General features: G+C 43.3%; 2 protein-coding genes across 12 annotated transcripts in view; one reads left to right on the top strand and one right to left on the bottom strand.

The window, feature by feature from the left end:
- STX3 (syntaxin 3) overlaps window positions 1-9,324 on the top strand; it is a 45,915-nt gene extending 36,591 nt beyond the window's left edge. For 3 of the 11 annotated variants that reach the window (XM_059709239.1, XM_059709238.1, XM_059709237.1), the window contains exon 9: window positions 24-1,039. In XM_059709239.1, the coding sequence (XP_059565222.1) occupies window positions 24-263 (240 nt within the window). In that variant the 3' untranslated portion in view covers window positions 264-1,039. Of the gene's footprint in view, window positions 1-23; window positions 1,040-1,354; window positions 1,469-4,110; window positions 6,079-6,590; window positions 6,674-7,740 lie in introns of those variants that run through there. The other 8 variants (XM_059709247.1, XM_059709241.1, XM_059709246.1 and 5 more) reach the window with 6 other exon arrangements.
- A 271-nt stretch (window positions 9,325-9,595) lies between these two features.
- On the bottom strand, window positions 9,596-14,579 carry MRPL16 (mitochondrial ribosomal protein L16). The gene is made up of 4 exons (XM_059709248.1): window positions 14,394-14,579; window positions 14,002-14,067; window positions 11,246-11,394; window positions 9,596-10,247 (listed from the first exon to the last, which is right to left on the bottom strand). Exons 1-4 carry the CDS (start codon window positions 14,446-14,448, stop codon window positions 9,762-9,764), a joined length of 756 nt encoding a protein of 251 aa, XP_059565231.1. The 5' UTR covers window positions 14,449-14,579; the 3' UTR covers window positions 9,596-9,761.
- Window positions 14,580-14,831: the final 252 nt, after the last annotated feature.

The raw sequence follows: 14,831 nt of genomic DNA, 5'->3' as shown, positions 1-14,831 counted from the left end.
CCACTTCTTGCATCCCGGGAAAGGGAGCCATGATTGACCGTATCGAGAACAACATGGACCAGTCGGTGGGTTTCGTGGAGCGAGCCGTTACCGATACCAAAAAAGCTGTCAAGTATCAGAGTGAAGCTCGGAGGGTGAGCGCCTTAGTCCCAGCCGGTCCTACTTGCCTCTCCTCTCTCCAGTTATCCCCACTTGTGTCCTTGAGCCTGTGCCTTCTCTCTCTGTCCTGGCCTCATCCAAACACCTGTGTCAGCCTCTCCTAGAGACTAGCTGTCCTTCCTTCCCTTGCTGTGCCTCTCATGGATCTGGCTCACAGGCTCGCACCCAAGAACCACACTGAAGGCCGTTCTGTAGGGTGGAGCGATTGCCCGGGTGTTGCTCCTGGGCAAATGTTATACTTGACTCCTCTGAAACCTTCTCTTCCACCCAAGCAGCCCAAGATTCCCCCCACTCCCGCCCTTTCTCTACCAGGAAATCAGTGCTGTGCTGATTGTTGTGAAAAATGGCGTATCTTATGGAGCACCTATTAGTTCTATTTCATAGATGACAGGAGGGTCAGAGGCTAATTGGCTTCAGGCCACCTAGTCAGCATAGGAGCTTGGATTCAGATTCAGATCCTAATCATGCTCTTCCCACCACACCATCCTATCTCCCCACCCACTTCCTTCTGGTGCCCCGATGCTGGAGGCCTTCTGGCTTCTCTGCTCATTGACTGGTAGCCAGCTCTGTGGCTTTTGCTTGCTCTTTAGACGTTTCTTTCCTGTTCCTCCTGGGCTCTGATATTTTTGTTCTTCAGTTCCTTGTTTTCTCACTTCACCTGTTGCTTGCGCAGGGATTTGGGAAGCTGGGGAGTTAGTTACTTTACATGATGAATCCAGGCTGGTTCACAACAGGACCATACTCTTGCTTTTGGATGTCCAGTCACTGGGGCTGTCAGGTGGGTGTGTGCTTTAGGGAGGAGAAGGACAGAGTTTGACATTAGGACTGTGTCAAAAATATCGTTGCTCCTCCTTTGGAAAATAAAAGATGAATCACTTTATATCTTGGCCTATTGCTGCGTGGCGACTCCATGATAGTTGCTCTTATGTCTGTCCACATGGGCAGGACAGCATTGTGAGCTGAGAGCTGATAGAAACTCTGTGTTTCCATCTGGAATATATAGCTAGCCAAGAAGTAATCTGATAAGTATAAAATATCCTAATGGAATGTCTTCATATAGGCTGTAGGCTTTTTTATTTGAATTGCTAAGATGCTTTCGATGTTGAGGTGAGAGGGGTTGGGTTTTAGATGAATTATTATTGCTTTTGGCTGTGTGTAATAATGCCTTGTTTTTGTTTCTCTTATCCCTCTCCAGAAGTTGATAATTATCATTGTGGTAGTAGTTGTGTTGCTGGGCATTTTAGCGTTGGTTATTGGACTTTCCGTTGGGCTGAAATAAGGGCGGCCCAAGAGGCTGCTGCACTGAAATGTAAGTAAATGGAAGGTTCTCGGGACTCTTTTTTGACTTCCTCTTGACAAATTAGCCTGGGATTTTAAATCCCACTTCTTCTGCCTTGTGATTGTCCTTGGACTTGCTAAAACTTTCAGTTGTCTGTACATTCTATCATCTATTAAAATTCTGTTCTTGGGTTCTGGCTGCAGTCGGTGGGTTGGGTCTCCTGGTTGTCCCTACTCTGCCTGTTAATGTTTCACTGCCATTCCTGGTCTCTCTGAACACTTCATTCCCACTCCCCTTACCCAGCAAGCATGCTCTTTGCTGGGTACAGTCTGTGTTTTGGATCTGGGCTTTGTCTTCTGAATTCTTACTGGATTTCATGGATGTTGGGCTTTGCTTTTTCATCTTCTTTTTAGTGTAAATGAAGTTTTGAATTGGGAATGGGGTCTGTAGGGGTTTGTTTGTGGCTGACTGTTTGGATCGTGAATGATTTAGTAGTTAACATTTTTGAATGTTGAATTGTGCCAGACAATGTACTGAACACCATATACACATAACACTGACTCCGCACAACACCCTATGAGAAAGGTGCTATTATTATCCACATTTTACAGGCGAAGACACTTCGGCTTAAAGAGAAAAGTAATACAACCAAGTTTGAATATACAGCTAATAGTGGACCTATGGGAGTCCTTATTGACATCTTAGTCAATAAGGAATTTTCAAGTTTCTTTGTACAACAAGGTAGCTATTATCATCGTCTACAAAGTATAGAGAACCCTAGTTGATAGTGACTTTAAAATATAGCCTATTAATTTCTTTTAAAATCTGGTAAAAAGAATAAGGCTGACCCCTGAATCAAGGTTTCATGTATATAGTGGTAGCATGATAGGAATGATCTAGTTATTGGGACTGTTAAAACTTAAGACTCTTAAGTCAGTGACTTCTTGAATATTACTTTCCTGAATAAAATATAGTATTTTAAAAAATATATATTTTTATTGATTTCAGAGAGGAAGGGAGAGGGAGAGAGAGATAGAAACATCAATGATGAGAGAGAATCATTGATTTGCTGCCTCCTGCATGCCCCCTTCCGGGGATCAAGCCTGCAAGCCAGGTATGTGCCCTTGACCAGGATCGAACCTGGGACCCTTCAGTCCGCAGGCCGATGCTCTATCCACTGAGCCAAACCAGCTAGGGCAAAATATAGTATTTTTGTTTAAAAACTATAAAGTGCAGAAAAGGTGAACAGAATTAACATTTAATATTGTTGAAAGCCTTGTGGCATGTTTTCACATTCAGATATAGTTTTACATGGTTCTGACTATATTACCTATCATTTTGTACCCAGTTACAAAATTGTAAGCATCATTCCACTAATATCTCTTGTAAATCTGCTTGTCAACACAAGATTGTGACTATACTCTCAATTATGTTACATTTCCCCAATGTTGGAGGTTTGTTATTGTTTTGCTATTACTAACATTATGACTAACTTATGTAATAGTTTTCTCATTTCTATTTTCCCTATATTATAAATTCATAGAAGTTGGGTTCCTGAGGTAATAGAAGTATTTTTAAGACTTGATACATACTACCATTTTGATATCCAGAGGCAATCCTTCACTTTATATTTCTTGCCTCCTCCTTGCATATAACTAAAGGGTCTGAAAGTCAGATTGTTATAGCTCTAAACATTCGCCTTCCTCTGGAGAGAGAAGCAGCAGTGAGGTGATCAACATCTCTTAAGTAATTAATTGACACCCCCCCCCCCCCCAATTTGGAGTCTAGCCATTGTTTCTGTTTGCTTTTAAAGTTCAAGTTTTGCTCTGACTCTTAACTGTATCACTGGAAAGGATGTTAAAACTAAGCAAAAGCATATCTTTCCATATCCTTGGATGAAAGATGTCTTGCAAATTCATATTGCCCCTTACCATTCCTAATTCCAGGAATTCAGAATGTAAATGAATCATTTTTAAATGAGACTAATTGATATATTGTTTTTAGTTGATATGCTAAGGTGCTTACTGCAGGGTATTCCATCCGTATTCCCTAATAAAAGTCAGGACTGAGCGTTACTGAGCCTCCCCTCTGCCTCCATCTGAGGGAGAGAGTTCTCTGAACAGGAGAGAAGGAAGACATCTTACATTTCTCATTCCTAGTTGTGTGGCAGCTATTCTCCTGTCTAGGAGAAGAATGTTAACCCAATTTTCAGACAGGAAAGTTATTTGAAGCTCAATAGGTTAAGAAACTTGCCCAGGTCCACACAGCTCATAAGGCAGAGTAGCCATAATATAAGCCCTGAGCTTTTCCATATTCTTTTCACTGTGTCTTTCTGCCCTCTAAGAGAAGTGGAGTGTAAGGAGAGTCATAAAGAAGACTGGAGTCCCAGAAAGCTTCTGAAGCATGTGTTTGAAAGGCACTGATGTTGGCTCCACAGTAGAATAGGTGTTTCCAACATGTGATTGTGCCTCCCCACTGATAAGTCCTTCCGTGGGTATGTGACAGCCTGTGTGAAGGATTAGACAAAGGACTAGAGATTTAAAAAATTTTCCCTCTCATCATAGGGCTTTGTTTCTTATACAGTGGGATTTTTCATTTCAGGTCCTGTGTTGGTGTGTCTATTGGAGTTCTCAGGTTTAGCATTTACTTGCCCATTATTCTCCCCTTTTCAGGTATTTCTGATCTTTCCTCTCCACCTTCTAGGTTTGTGGCTGATTCTTAATGTTGCCCTTCAACATCATCCTGTGCACTGACCAGCTCCTCCTTCCCCTGCCTCCCTTAGAGCCCGATTCTACTCCAGCCTGGTGTGGCCACCTTGTCTTCAGATGGGAATGGAGTTTGAATGGCCTTCCCGAAAGTGGATGGGACCCATTTCTTTGTTTCCTGTAACCATCCTTGGACCTGACACAGCAAACCATCCCTGGAGGAGTCTAATCTACCTGATGCAACCCTGAGTTTTCCTCAAAACCTGCAGTGTCTGAACCAGCCTGGCTTCTCTTTTTCCCCTCTACTGTGTCAAATTTTTGCCTTGCACCTTGGAAAGCCAATTATTCAAAATCTTCCCAAGGTGCTGTATTTCTACCTCATGGACTGTCATTCTTCTCCCAGAAATTGCATTTTATCTTTCTTAGGAGGGTTTCTTTAACAAAGCAAAGGGATTCTTTCCAACAGTAAGGTTTGGACTTGAGTCTTCTACCTGGCAGGTTCCCAGTCCTCACAGTTTGTTGTCCCTGTGTCCTGAAAATATGAGGGATTGGCAGATGTCATTTTGGTCTGAGAGCTGACTTGCTTGAAATTCAGCCTTAAATGAAGCTCTTAGTATATTTAGGTTAGTGGCCAACTTCACTATTTGTCTGTGTTGTATTCTCTCATGTTTACTGTAGGTGGCGCCAGTGTGATGCAATCATCTGAGGTTACCATTTATGTAGGCTGAGGAGATGGGATATTTGTTTTCATGGCTGAGTCTTGGAAACTGGTTGCCCACTGTTAAGGGTGATGCTTTGTGAAGCCACTGCCTTGAAGCCAAATATTTTTTACTTAAAAAAATGTTTGGCATTTAACATTGAGCCAGGAACAAGGTGCTTGAGTCTTTGGCTCTGGAAATGTTTCAGACCAGTGCCAGCACTCCGTCACTCATTTCATGTGTTCCAGGTAAATTTTTATAATTGGCTGATGCATATATCTCTTCATGTGTCTCTCATGAAGTAGGAAGCTAGAAGTGGAGAATATAACCTCAAAAAATAAACAACACATAACACACACACACACACACACACACCACACCAAAAATAAACAAAACCCAACAACCTCGAGCTAGGCCAAAAATTAGGTAAGAGACATTGCTTACCTGCAAATGAGTCATAGTAGAAGTAGGATCTTCCCATGTCATGGAGAAGCCTGCTGGTTCTGGATGATGACTGGGAGAATCATAGGTCTTTGGGGCGAGGACTAAGTTGATCTCCATTAAGTTTTTTCTGGTTAGCAGATATGTGGGAAGTTTTGAAACCTTTCACTATCTGCTGCCTAGGCTAGGCTTGCTCCAGAGCAATTTGATATCATTTGTGTGACCTCTGGAATGTCCTGTCTCCGGGGCCCAGTCTGTTGGGGGACACCAGGAACTTCCCTGGTAGCTCTTCCTTCTATCAGGTTAATAAGCTTGACAGGTGCTTTGTCTCCCATAATCTCATCAGTGAGGAAGCAATAGCTGGGAAATTTTCAAGTGTCATGACTGTGCTGGCCCAGTTTTGAGCCTCTTAGATTCCCTGCTGGTCTCTGCCAGTCTGTCTGATTTATACTTCAGCATTGATTTTAATGCTTTCTAGGGCAGGGCGAGCACCCTCATCCAGGCACTGCCCATTGGCTTCCTTTGTAAAAGCTATTTCCAGTCATCGTCCAGCACTCAGACAGAGCCAAGGGGATGCCTCTTGCCCATGGCTATGAAGTTGAAGTGGACTGGCTCTAACAGCAAGGCCAGACAAGCTCTAATCACAGGCTTTTGCTCTCCTGAGATTGAGGTCTGGGGCTTATAGTTTGGAATACAATATAAGTGAAGGTTTTTGTTGTTGTTTGTATTTTTTAAAAAGTACACATGATTATTTTATTGCTATTTAAAAATAAATGACTTTATATTGATTGTGAAACCAGTTGTCTCAATTTGCCTGCAAAATACTTAGTGATTGGGCGCCATCATGTGGTGAGTTTAGGCTTTGGAATGGGGTATAAATATTTTTTAAACATGTGCTGGGTGAGATGGATCCGAAGTTCTAATTTTTGAAAATGTTTCAACTCTCAAAGAGTGCAATGTAATTGTATTTGAGTTTCAGAGTTGAGGTGCTCCCCCCAAAGAGTTTGGCCCACTCATTGAGTGTAGTCGCTCTAGGAGGAAATGAGGTAAATCAGTGTGATGGTACCTAGCTGGCAGAACATACTACTAGTGAACAGCTATCCTCCAAGATAGCTGTTGACTGAATTTGGAATCTCTTACTTAGGAGGAGCATTCGTACACTCGGGGTTCTGGAAGCCAGATCCATCTCCCCTTTCCTTCATATCCCCTTACATGTCCTGATCCATGTTGTCTACCTTCCATGGGAACTCTGTCTGCACAGTGATGTTGTTTCTCATGTGCTTTTTCTCTCTTCGTCTGGATGAGCAGAAGAAGATCATGATCATGATCTGCTGTATCATCCTTGTGATCATCTTAGCTTCTACCATTGGGGGCATATTTGCCTGAAAAAGGTGAGCCATCTGTGGGGAGGGTCAGGCCTGCTTTCACTTACCTGAAATGGGTGTGTCCTGAGGGCATTCATTGTTTGTCACCAAAGTCTGGGTGGGATTAAGTGTTAGAATAGATGAAGGTTAGAGAAAGCTAATGAGAGAGATGCTTCATAGTGAGAAAAGTGAGTGAGGGATGCATTGATAGTAGGTAGATAGGGAGACAAAGGTGGCAATCTGGTCTGGTAGAAGAATGCTTTCTCTAAGGGTGTTGGTCTACTGCAGTGGTCGGCAAACTCATTAGTCAACAGAGCCAAATATCAACAGTACAACGACTGAAATTTCTTTTGAGAGCCAAATTTTTTAAACTTAAACTATATAGGTAGGTACATTGTTATTAACTTAATTAGGGTACTCCTAAGCTGGCCTTTGCTAAAAATGTCCTCAATCTGATAGCGATACGTTCGCTGAGGTCGACCCAACTCTCCCATCCACACTCGTCTTGTACACTTGTTTCAGATAGAGGAGTGTGGATGGGAGAGTTGGAAGGGGTCCTCAGCGAACGTACCTCCCGCGGTCTGCGCCGCATCTCCCGGTCTGCGCCGCATCTCCCGTCGCGACCTGACCGACACCCCCCACTTCTAACGCCACTTCTTCAAAATAGACTCGCCCAGGCAGAAAACCAACTTCTATGCATGGGCCACAAAGTTTCAATCGCACTGTACGTGTGCGCCATCACATGGTATTTTGTGGAAGAGCCACACTCAAGGGGCCAAAGAGCCGCATGTGGCTCGCGAGCCGCGGTTTGCCGATCACTGGTCTACTGCAGCAAAATGTGGGCCTTGCCATCTAGGGATGGCCAAAGGATAAAGAATCAGTTCTTGTATTAGAAGCACCCTAAACTCTTTGGAAAAGGGCCACACAGTAAACCTCATGTAAATAAATTTTCTCCTTTACAAGGTTAGGCCATATTAACGTAGCCTTGTCAGTAGCCCATTACCCCTGCAGAAAAGGGATTTGTGATCCTGACCTTGAACAACTTGCTGTATAATCTTTGATTTCCCCCCTCCACTTTCTATTATCTCCTTCAGCCCTCACAGGTGGATCCTCGACTGGCATTTTTAATACTCCGTCCACCTCTGTGGTGCCATCACTTCTCACTGAGGATTCCTCAACAGTGACTCCTCTTTCCATTATGAAACCTCTTATAACACAGGGCATCAGTCAAACACCTACTGAAAGTTATGCAAAGGGAGACATTATGACAATACAGAGTTGGGCAGCGGGCAGTGGTGAAGGAACAGGGAGTACAGAAATACGTAGCTGGGTTGAAGCAATGGACTGCAGGGTAACAGGCACCTCTTCAGGAAATAAAAGCAGATATTGTAGCATACCCAGTTCATCAGGATCAATTGATCAGGGTTGGGCACTTGTTATTTCTGTTCTTCAGGTTCTTCTAAGTCTCGCCTTTGACCAACCCTACATCTGCTTCCTTCTTCAGGGCCCTCTAATGATAGGCACCAGGCATGTCGTGTTCACTGCTGTCCTCAGTTTTAGCACAGTGCCTGCTACTTAGAGGTGCTCCACTATCTGTTGACTTAATTACCTGTAACTAAGCTCTGCTTTCTATTCATAAGTCTTTGAATTTCACTCTTAAACCCTTTAAGCCACCAATGGAAAATGGTTTGTTAGTATCAGAGGCTGCATAAAATGCCTGGAATGGGTTGATCTACTTATGTAAAAACAAAACAGGATCCCCCTTACAACTTATATTGTAAAGTCCTTTCCCTATGGATGGTGGAGCCATCAACAGTCTCACCCTGCTAAGATGGTTGGTCCCAGGGTTGTGGTTTAATAACTGAACATGGATTCAAAACAAAACAGGTTTATACTTTGGTTGAACTCCTAAGTCATCAATAGTGTGCTCTATGAATCCTAAAGAAGGAGATGAAGATGTTAGGTCAGAAGGGTGAAGTGTGGCTATCACTCACTTCCTTCTTACCCAATCCACATTGCTAACTGAAACTGTACAGCAATGTGTGTACAAGAAACTTCCACTGTCCCCAATTCAAGGTTCACATTTGTTCTATGCAATTTAGTGATATTTCAAGTGATTAACTAAAAATACATTAAAAATAGCATACAAATTTTAAGGACCATTCAACTGTTTAGGTAAATTTGTACTTTTGAAGGTAAATTATTTTCTTTGTGGGAGATGTTACCTTTTTAAGTGGGATAAAAATATTTGACATTTTAATCAGTGTGCTTTCTACCCACTTTCAAAAGCAAATGATTTAATGTTTCTATCAATTTGTATTTCCGTTAGCATGAAGAATGGATAGGGAATTGCTGGCTAGTCCTGAAAAAACAGATTAATCTTGGCAAAGGCAAATAGGGAGCTGGAACCATGGGGCCCTCATTTAAACAGCAATAACTATTCAAGTCCTGTGTGGCACACTGCACTGTACTAGAACCCACAGGGATACAAAGATAGAGTCAGATACTCTTCCTCCTTAAACAGTTTCAGACCTAGGAAAGGCCACACAATTCTAACTTTTGTTTTTCAGTTCCTTTTGCTAAAAGGCAAGAGTGTGTTCCCAATACCTGCCCCTAACCCCCAAGATTGAGAGAAGATGGGTAGCTGGGCATGAGTAAATTTTTGTTGAATTAACCCATACACTGTCATTTTATTTCTTTGCTTTTTAAAAAATGTTAGTTTGTATTTGTAACTAGTAAAAGGTCTTAGAAACTAGCTCCTGAAGTCTGTACATATAAAAGGAAGTACAGATACTAAGTCTGACTTGCATCAGAGGTGGGAGATGCAAACATCTGCTTTAGTCCTGAAGATGTTCACCACATGGCCAGGGAGGACCAGAGCTCCCAAGTCCATCAGGCCTCTTTCTTAATCATTTAAGGGATTAAGAGTGACCAATGAGAAATTATAACCAGAGGTGATACTGAAACTTTATTTAATATAAATATAATGCACTTTCATCTATAGCACTCATATGCTCCTTGGTTATGACATCAGAGCTACCCAGACTTTCAAGATAACTGAGGGGCACAAATATGTAGATTCCTTCTCTCTGTACCTTTATTCCTCATGTTCTCACTACACACGGTCAGGCAGGTAGAATTTGCCCCAGTATCGCCCCTTCTGGGTCAGGTCATATGGGCTCAGTACTTTCCGTATCCCTAGCATGTTGGCAGTGGCTATGCGCTCAAAGGTCCAGGGGTTTTGGTTGTTACGCTCTCGTTCCTCTTGATCTTTCCGCATCTTCTCTAGGGTTTCACGGCTCACAGCCTTTGCTGGGAAGGGCAATTTGTGGGCAACCTGGTTGAGGAAACCTTGTACCTCTTTGAATTCACAGCGTCCACCCATCTCTACTATGAGGCGGCCAGTCTTCACAGGAGTCACATAGTGGTCAATGGCGCCTTTGCCGCCCCCCATACGCTGTCCCATACCCTTGCGGGTGATAGGCTTGAAAGGGGCTGGTACTCGCCATAAAGCAAACATGTTCTTGGGGTCCATAGAGCGGTTGATCGTCAGGCGCATCATTTCAAAATGGCCCCAGTGGAGGTAACCACCACCCAGTGCCTAAAAGTGAATCGGAGAATTAGAAGCACATGGGGATTTAGATATCTTAGATGGGCTCTATTCTTATGTCTTCTTTTATAGCAACTGTGGCTTCAACATACAAGTGAAAATAAGAGTTATAATAAGTACCATGGAAAGCCTAGGACTGAGTAAGAAATGAGAACAAGGGCCCACTTCAATGGATAGCCAGGAAAGGCTTCTTTGAGGAGGTGACATTTAAAACTGAGTGAGGCCAGAACAGTAAGAACTAACCAAAGGAAAAAAGACAAGTATTTCAGGCAGAGAATGGTGTAGGTCAGTGGTTGGCAAACTGCGGCTCGTGAGCCACGTGCGGCTCTTTGGCCCCTTGAATGTGGCTCTTAACACAAAATACCACATGTGGGCGCGCATGTACAGTGCGATTGAAACTTCATGGCCCATGCACATTCAAGGGGCCAAAGAGCCACGTGTGGCTCATGAGCCGCAGTTTGCCGACCACTGGTGTAGGTTAAGGCTTGGAGTGTGAGAAGCCAGAGAGGCTGGAGTAGTGAGGAATGGGCAGGCGAGAGTGGACAGGAGGGTCTGAGAGGTAGGGGCTGATCTTGGGGTTGTGGGAAGAGGACTTTAAAACATCGCTTTGGCTGCCTGATGGGAAATAAAGCCTAGTTCACATCCTTTTCGCTGCTACTGACATCAAGTCTTCATGGAAACTACTCAGTAAGTAAGGAAACAGCTGTCTCACATCCTAAATAGTGGATAGTTTTATTTTTCCAGAGGCCTGCAAAGATCTCATGATTATGGGATAAATTAGGTAGCCTCTTTCCTCCCCTGCTTTTACATTATTTTCACTCTACATTAAAAAAAATAATAATAATTCAAATATTTACTGGGTGTTGCACATCAGTTTAAAGAACAACTGGTGGCAATTTTAATAAAACCTGTGAAGGAAGAGACTCAAAGAGTATGAGATTATGTTAATCCCTGGCTTCCATCCTAGAGCTGCTTGCCGCTGAACTCACCAAGATTGCAAAATTGCCTTCTGTGAACTCAGTATCTTCAGTTGAAGGTCCCCGTATGTCACGCAAGTTTTTAGGTTCTCTTCGCACTTTTGGCACAAGTGGCATCCTTTCAACAAATCTAAGCTTGGGCCTTTCAGGAATGGAAACATCTAAAAGGAACATGGATAATTAAGAATAAATGATACTACACATCTCAAAAGATTTTCTTTCTAGAAAAATTTGAAGCAATCAGGTGAAAGTCTTAAATAAAAGTTACTTTGGAACAATAGTTCTAAAGTATGTTAGGTTTTTCTTGTGGATGCTTTTATTATTGGAATCCTTTGGCTATGACAATGATCAATGTGAATGTTGTTAAACTTCTGAAGGTAGCAAAGTTTTAGCCTTCAAACCAAAATGCATTCATTAATTGCCTATTCCAGCGATGGCGAACCTATGACACGTGTGTCAGAGGTGACATGCGAACTCATTTTTTTGGTTGATTTTTCTTTGTTAAATGGCATTTAAATATATAAAATAAATATCAAAAATATAAATCTTTGTTTTACTATGGTTGCAAATATCAAAAAATTTCTATATGTGACACGGCACCAGAGTTAAGTTAGGGTTTTTCAAAATGCTGACACGCCGAGCTCAAAAGGTTTGCCATCGCTGGCCTATTCTGTGCCTAACACTCTAAAAGGACCATTTGAGACAGTATAGCAGTGGTTCTCAACCTTGGCTGCACATTAGAATCACCTGGGAATCTTTTTAAAATCCTGATTTCTGGGCCTCATCCCCCAGAAATTCTGTTTCTTTGTTATGGGGTGGGGCCACAACATTAGTAACAAAGAAATAGAATTTCCAGAGGATGAGGCCCAGAAATCAGGATTTTAAAAAGATTCCCAGGTGATTCTAATGTGCAGCCAAGGTTGAGAACGACTGCAGTATAGAGATGCAAGACTCACAGAATAACACTAGCCAACATTTCTTTTCTTTCTTTCTTTTTTTAAAACTTAGTGTTGGAATTTAGATGAATGCTTTACATCCATTATCTTACTTAATCTTTTAAAACAACTTTATAGCCTTGGTATTTTTTAGGGCTTTCTTTTAAAATTTTTTGAACTTTTTAAGGTTTTACACATATATATCAAAGCCCCCCCCCCCCCCCCCCAAATGCACAGCACAGTGAATTATCACAAAAAGAATGCATGAACACATCCAAATAAATATCACCCAGATCAAGAAACAGAACATGAGGCAGGTAGTATTTTTAATCTCCGTTTTATAGAAGAGGAACTTGAGGCCTAGAGACATTTTATATTTGGTCAGGGTCATCCAGTTAAAACAGCAAAGCCAGACAGTATGACACTTAAAAAACTGAAACAAAACTACACTATCTCTCTGGATGTTAATGGGGGTAGTAGAGAGAATACTATATTGTACATGAAAATATCCAAGTTTTACTCTGCTTCATTCTTGGGGAACTTACAATCTAAGACTTCTGTGATCACTGCTCTTTCCTTTACTTAGGCAGGGGCTTTTAAAGGTGAGATTTGCACATACCCTACAATATGCAACAGCTTTCTGGGTGAGGGTGGGTGTGCTGAAATGCAGGTCAACATACACTACATCTTTATCATGTCTGTCTATACATATAAAAGGCTAATATGCAAAGTGTCCCCTTGGGAGTTCGATAGCTCACTATGACATGCGCTGACCACCAGGGGGCGGCACGGAATGAAGGAAGGACCCAGCCAGCAGCCAGAAGGCCCTGATTGGCCCTGATTGCCGGCCAGGCCTAGGGACCCTACCCGTGCATGAATTTCATGCACTGGGCCTCTAGTTAACTTGGCCCTGGTTGGTTTGAGTTCAGTGGATAGAGCGTTTTTGGACTGAAGGGTCCGGGGTTTGATTCTGGTCAAGGGCACATGCCCAGAGTTGTGGGCTCAATTCCCATAGGGGGTATGCAGGAGACAGCCAATCAATGATTCTCTCATCATTGATGTTTCTCTCTCCCCCTCCCCCTTCCTCTCTGAAGTCTATAAAAATATATTTTAAAAAAAGTTAACTTGTTAAGTCATTTAAAACATTTCTATAGTAAAACAAACATGGCTCTACAGTGGAGTCAAATATAAAACAGGCGACTTCAATGAAATGTCAAATTATTAACAGGCTATTCAGAGCCACAAAAACTGTCCCCTCTCCTCTACCTCCCCACCCCCAAGTTTCTATATGAAGCTACAGAGAAACAATAATGCTTTCACTGCCCTACAAGTCCATACAGACTTCGGGAACATGCAGTAGATTAACAAAAGATAAGGCTCTCAGAGGTCCCTTTTATATTTTGAGATTTCCAATATATTTAAAAGAAGAAATGGTAAATTAGATTTACAAAATTGTGACTCACCTTAAATATTTACATTTAACAAATGAATGCTTTTCACATAATCTTGTTAAGTGACTGCAAATATGTATAATCTTATTTGGAGAGAACAGCAAAAGTCTAAATTTGAGGCCAATTAGCCCTCGCTAAGGGGTGGGCCCTGGGAGAGCTATCCCATGATGTATTTGCTTAAAAGCAGGGACCTTTTGGGGTCTCTTGTTCTTTGATTTAGCTCTCGTATTTAGAGCACTGTTTGGCAGATAGTATGCCCTCAATATATATTTACTGAACGAGTGAATGGAGATAGCACACACTTCTTCGTCTTCGCTTACCCTCCGCTGGATTCCAGCAGAGAAAAGGCTTACAAACATGAAAACGACAAACCAGCGCTCACCCTCGTAAGTCGGCACCGGGAGCAGCGTCTTGACGCCAGCACTGGCGGGTGGGGCTGCCCAGGAACCTACAAAGACAAACCAAAGTAAACCAGGAAGGCGACAAGGCCAGGGCCAAAGACACTCCCGACAGAGGCATCTTGAAGGGTGGGACGCGAGTTCCACCAAACGGGGCTCAGGCGCCCGAAGAGACCAGCCGGGGGTCCCTCGGCGCCAACCCCGATAGGCGGCTGGGACCCTTTTGCACGAATCTTAAGGCAGGAAGCGCGGCAGCAAAGCGCAGCCCAGACAGGCGCTTCAGCAACCACCTGCAGGGCGTTCTCTGAGTTTGAGACCCACAGGACTAGGGATGGGGCGGAAAGGGGCTGCCTGCGCGACCCAGGGGGCCTCTGACCTGATAAAGGCACTCGCAGGAGAGGTGCACTGGCGCGGGCCAGCTGACGCCACATGGCAGCGCGTGTCCAGCCGCGCCGGGCTCCCCACAGCGACCACAGGGGTTACCTTGACCCAGAGTGCGGTGCTCTACCGCCCCGCAGGGATTCGCCTTTACAGCCCAGTCGGGCAGGAAGTTGCGTTTGCGCCAGTCCCTTCCGCAGAGAGACCCCGCGGAAGCGGAAGAAACTTAAACCCCTGCGCGTGGGTTCCGGCTCCTGCTGGTCCGGAAGGGCTCCCCTGTGTCGCTTTGCGGTCAGCATCCAGTCTGGGGTCTTTTCCTAGATAAGGGCGGCAGGAGGGGGTGTTTTCTCTGGAGATTACAATGCTGAGAAAACCTGGATTCATGTAGCAATTTGGTTCCGTTAACCAAAAAATAAAAAATGGTAGGTGAGAGGCA

Source organism: Myotis daubentonii, chromosome 9 (genome assembly GCF_963259705.1).
Source record: "Myotis daubentonii chromosome 9, mMyoDau2.1, whole genome shotgun sequence".
NCBI lineage: Eukaryota > Metazoa > Chordata > Mammalia > Chiroptera > Vespertilionidae > Myotis > Myotis daubentonii.
Note: the sequence above shows the minus strand (reverse complement) of the source record. Positions and strands in the feature narration are given on the sequence as shown.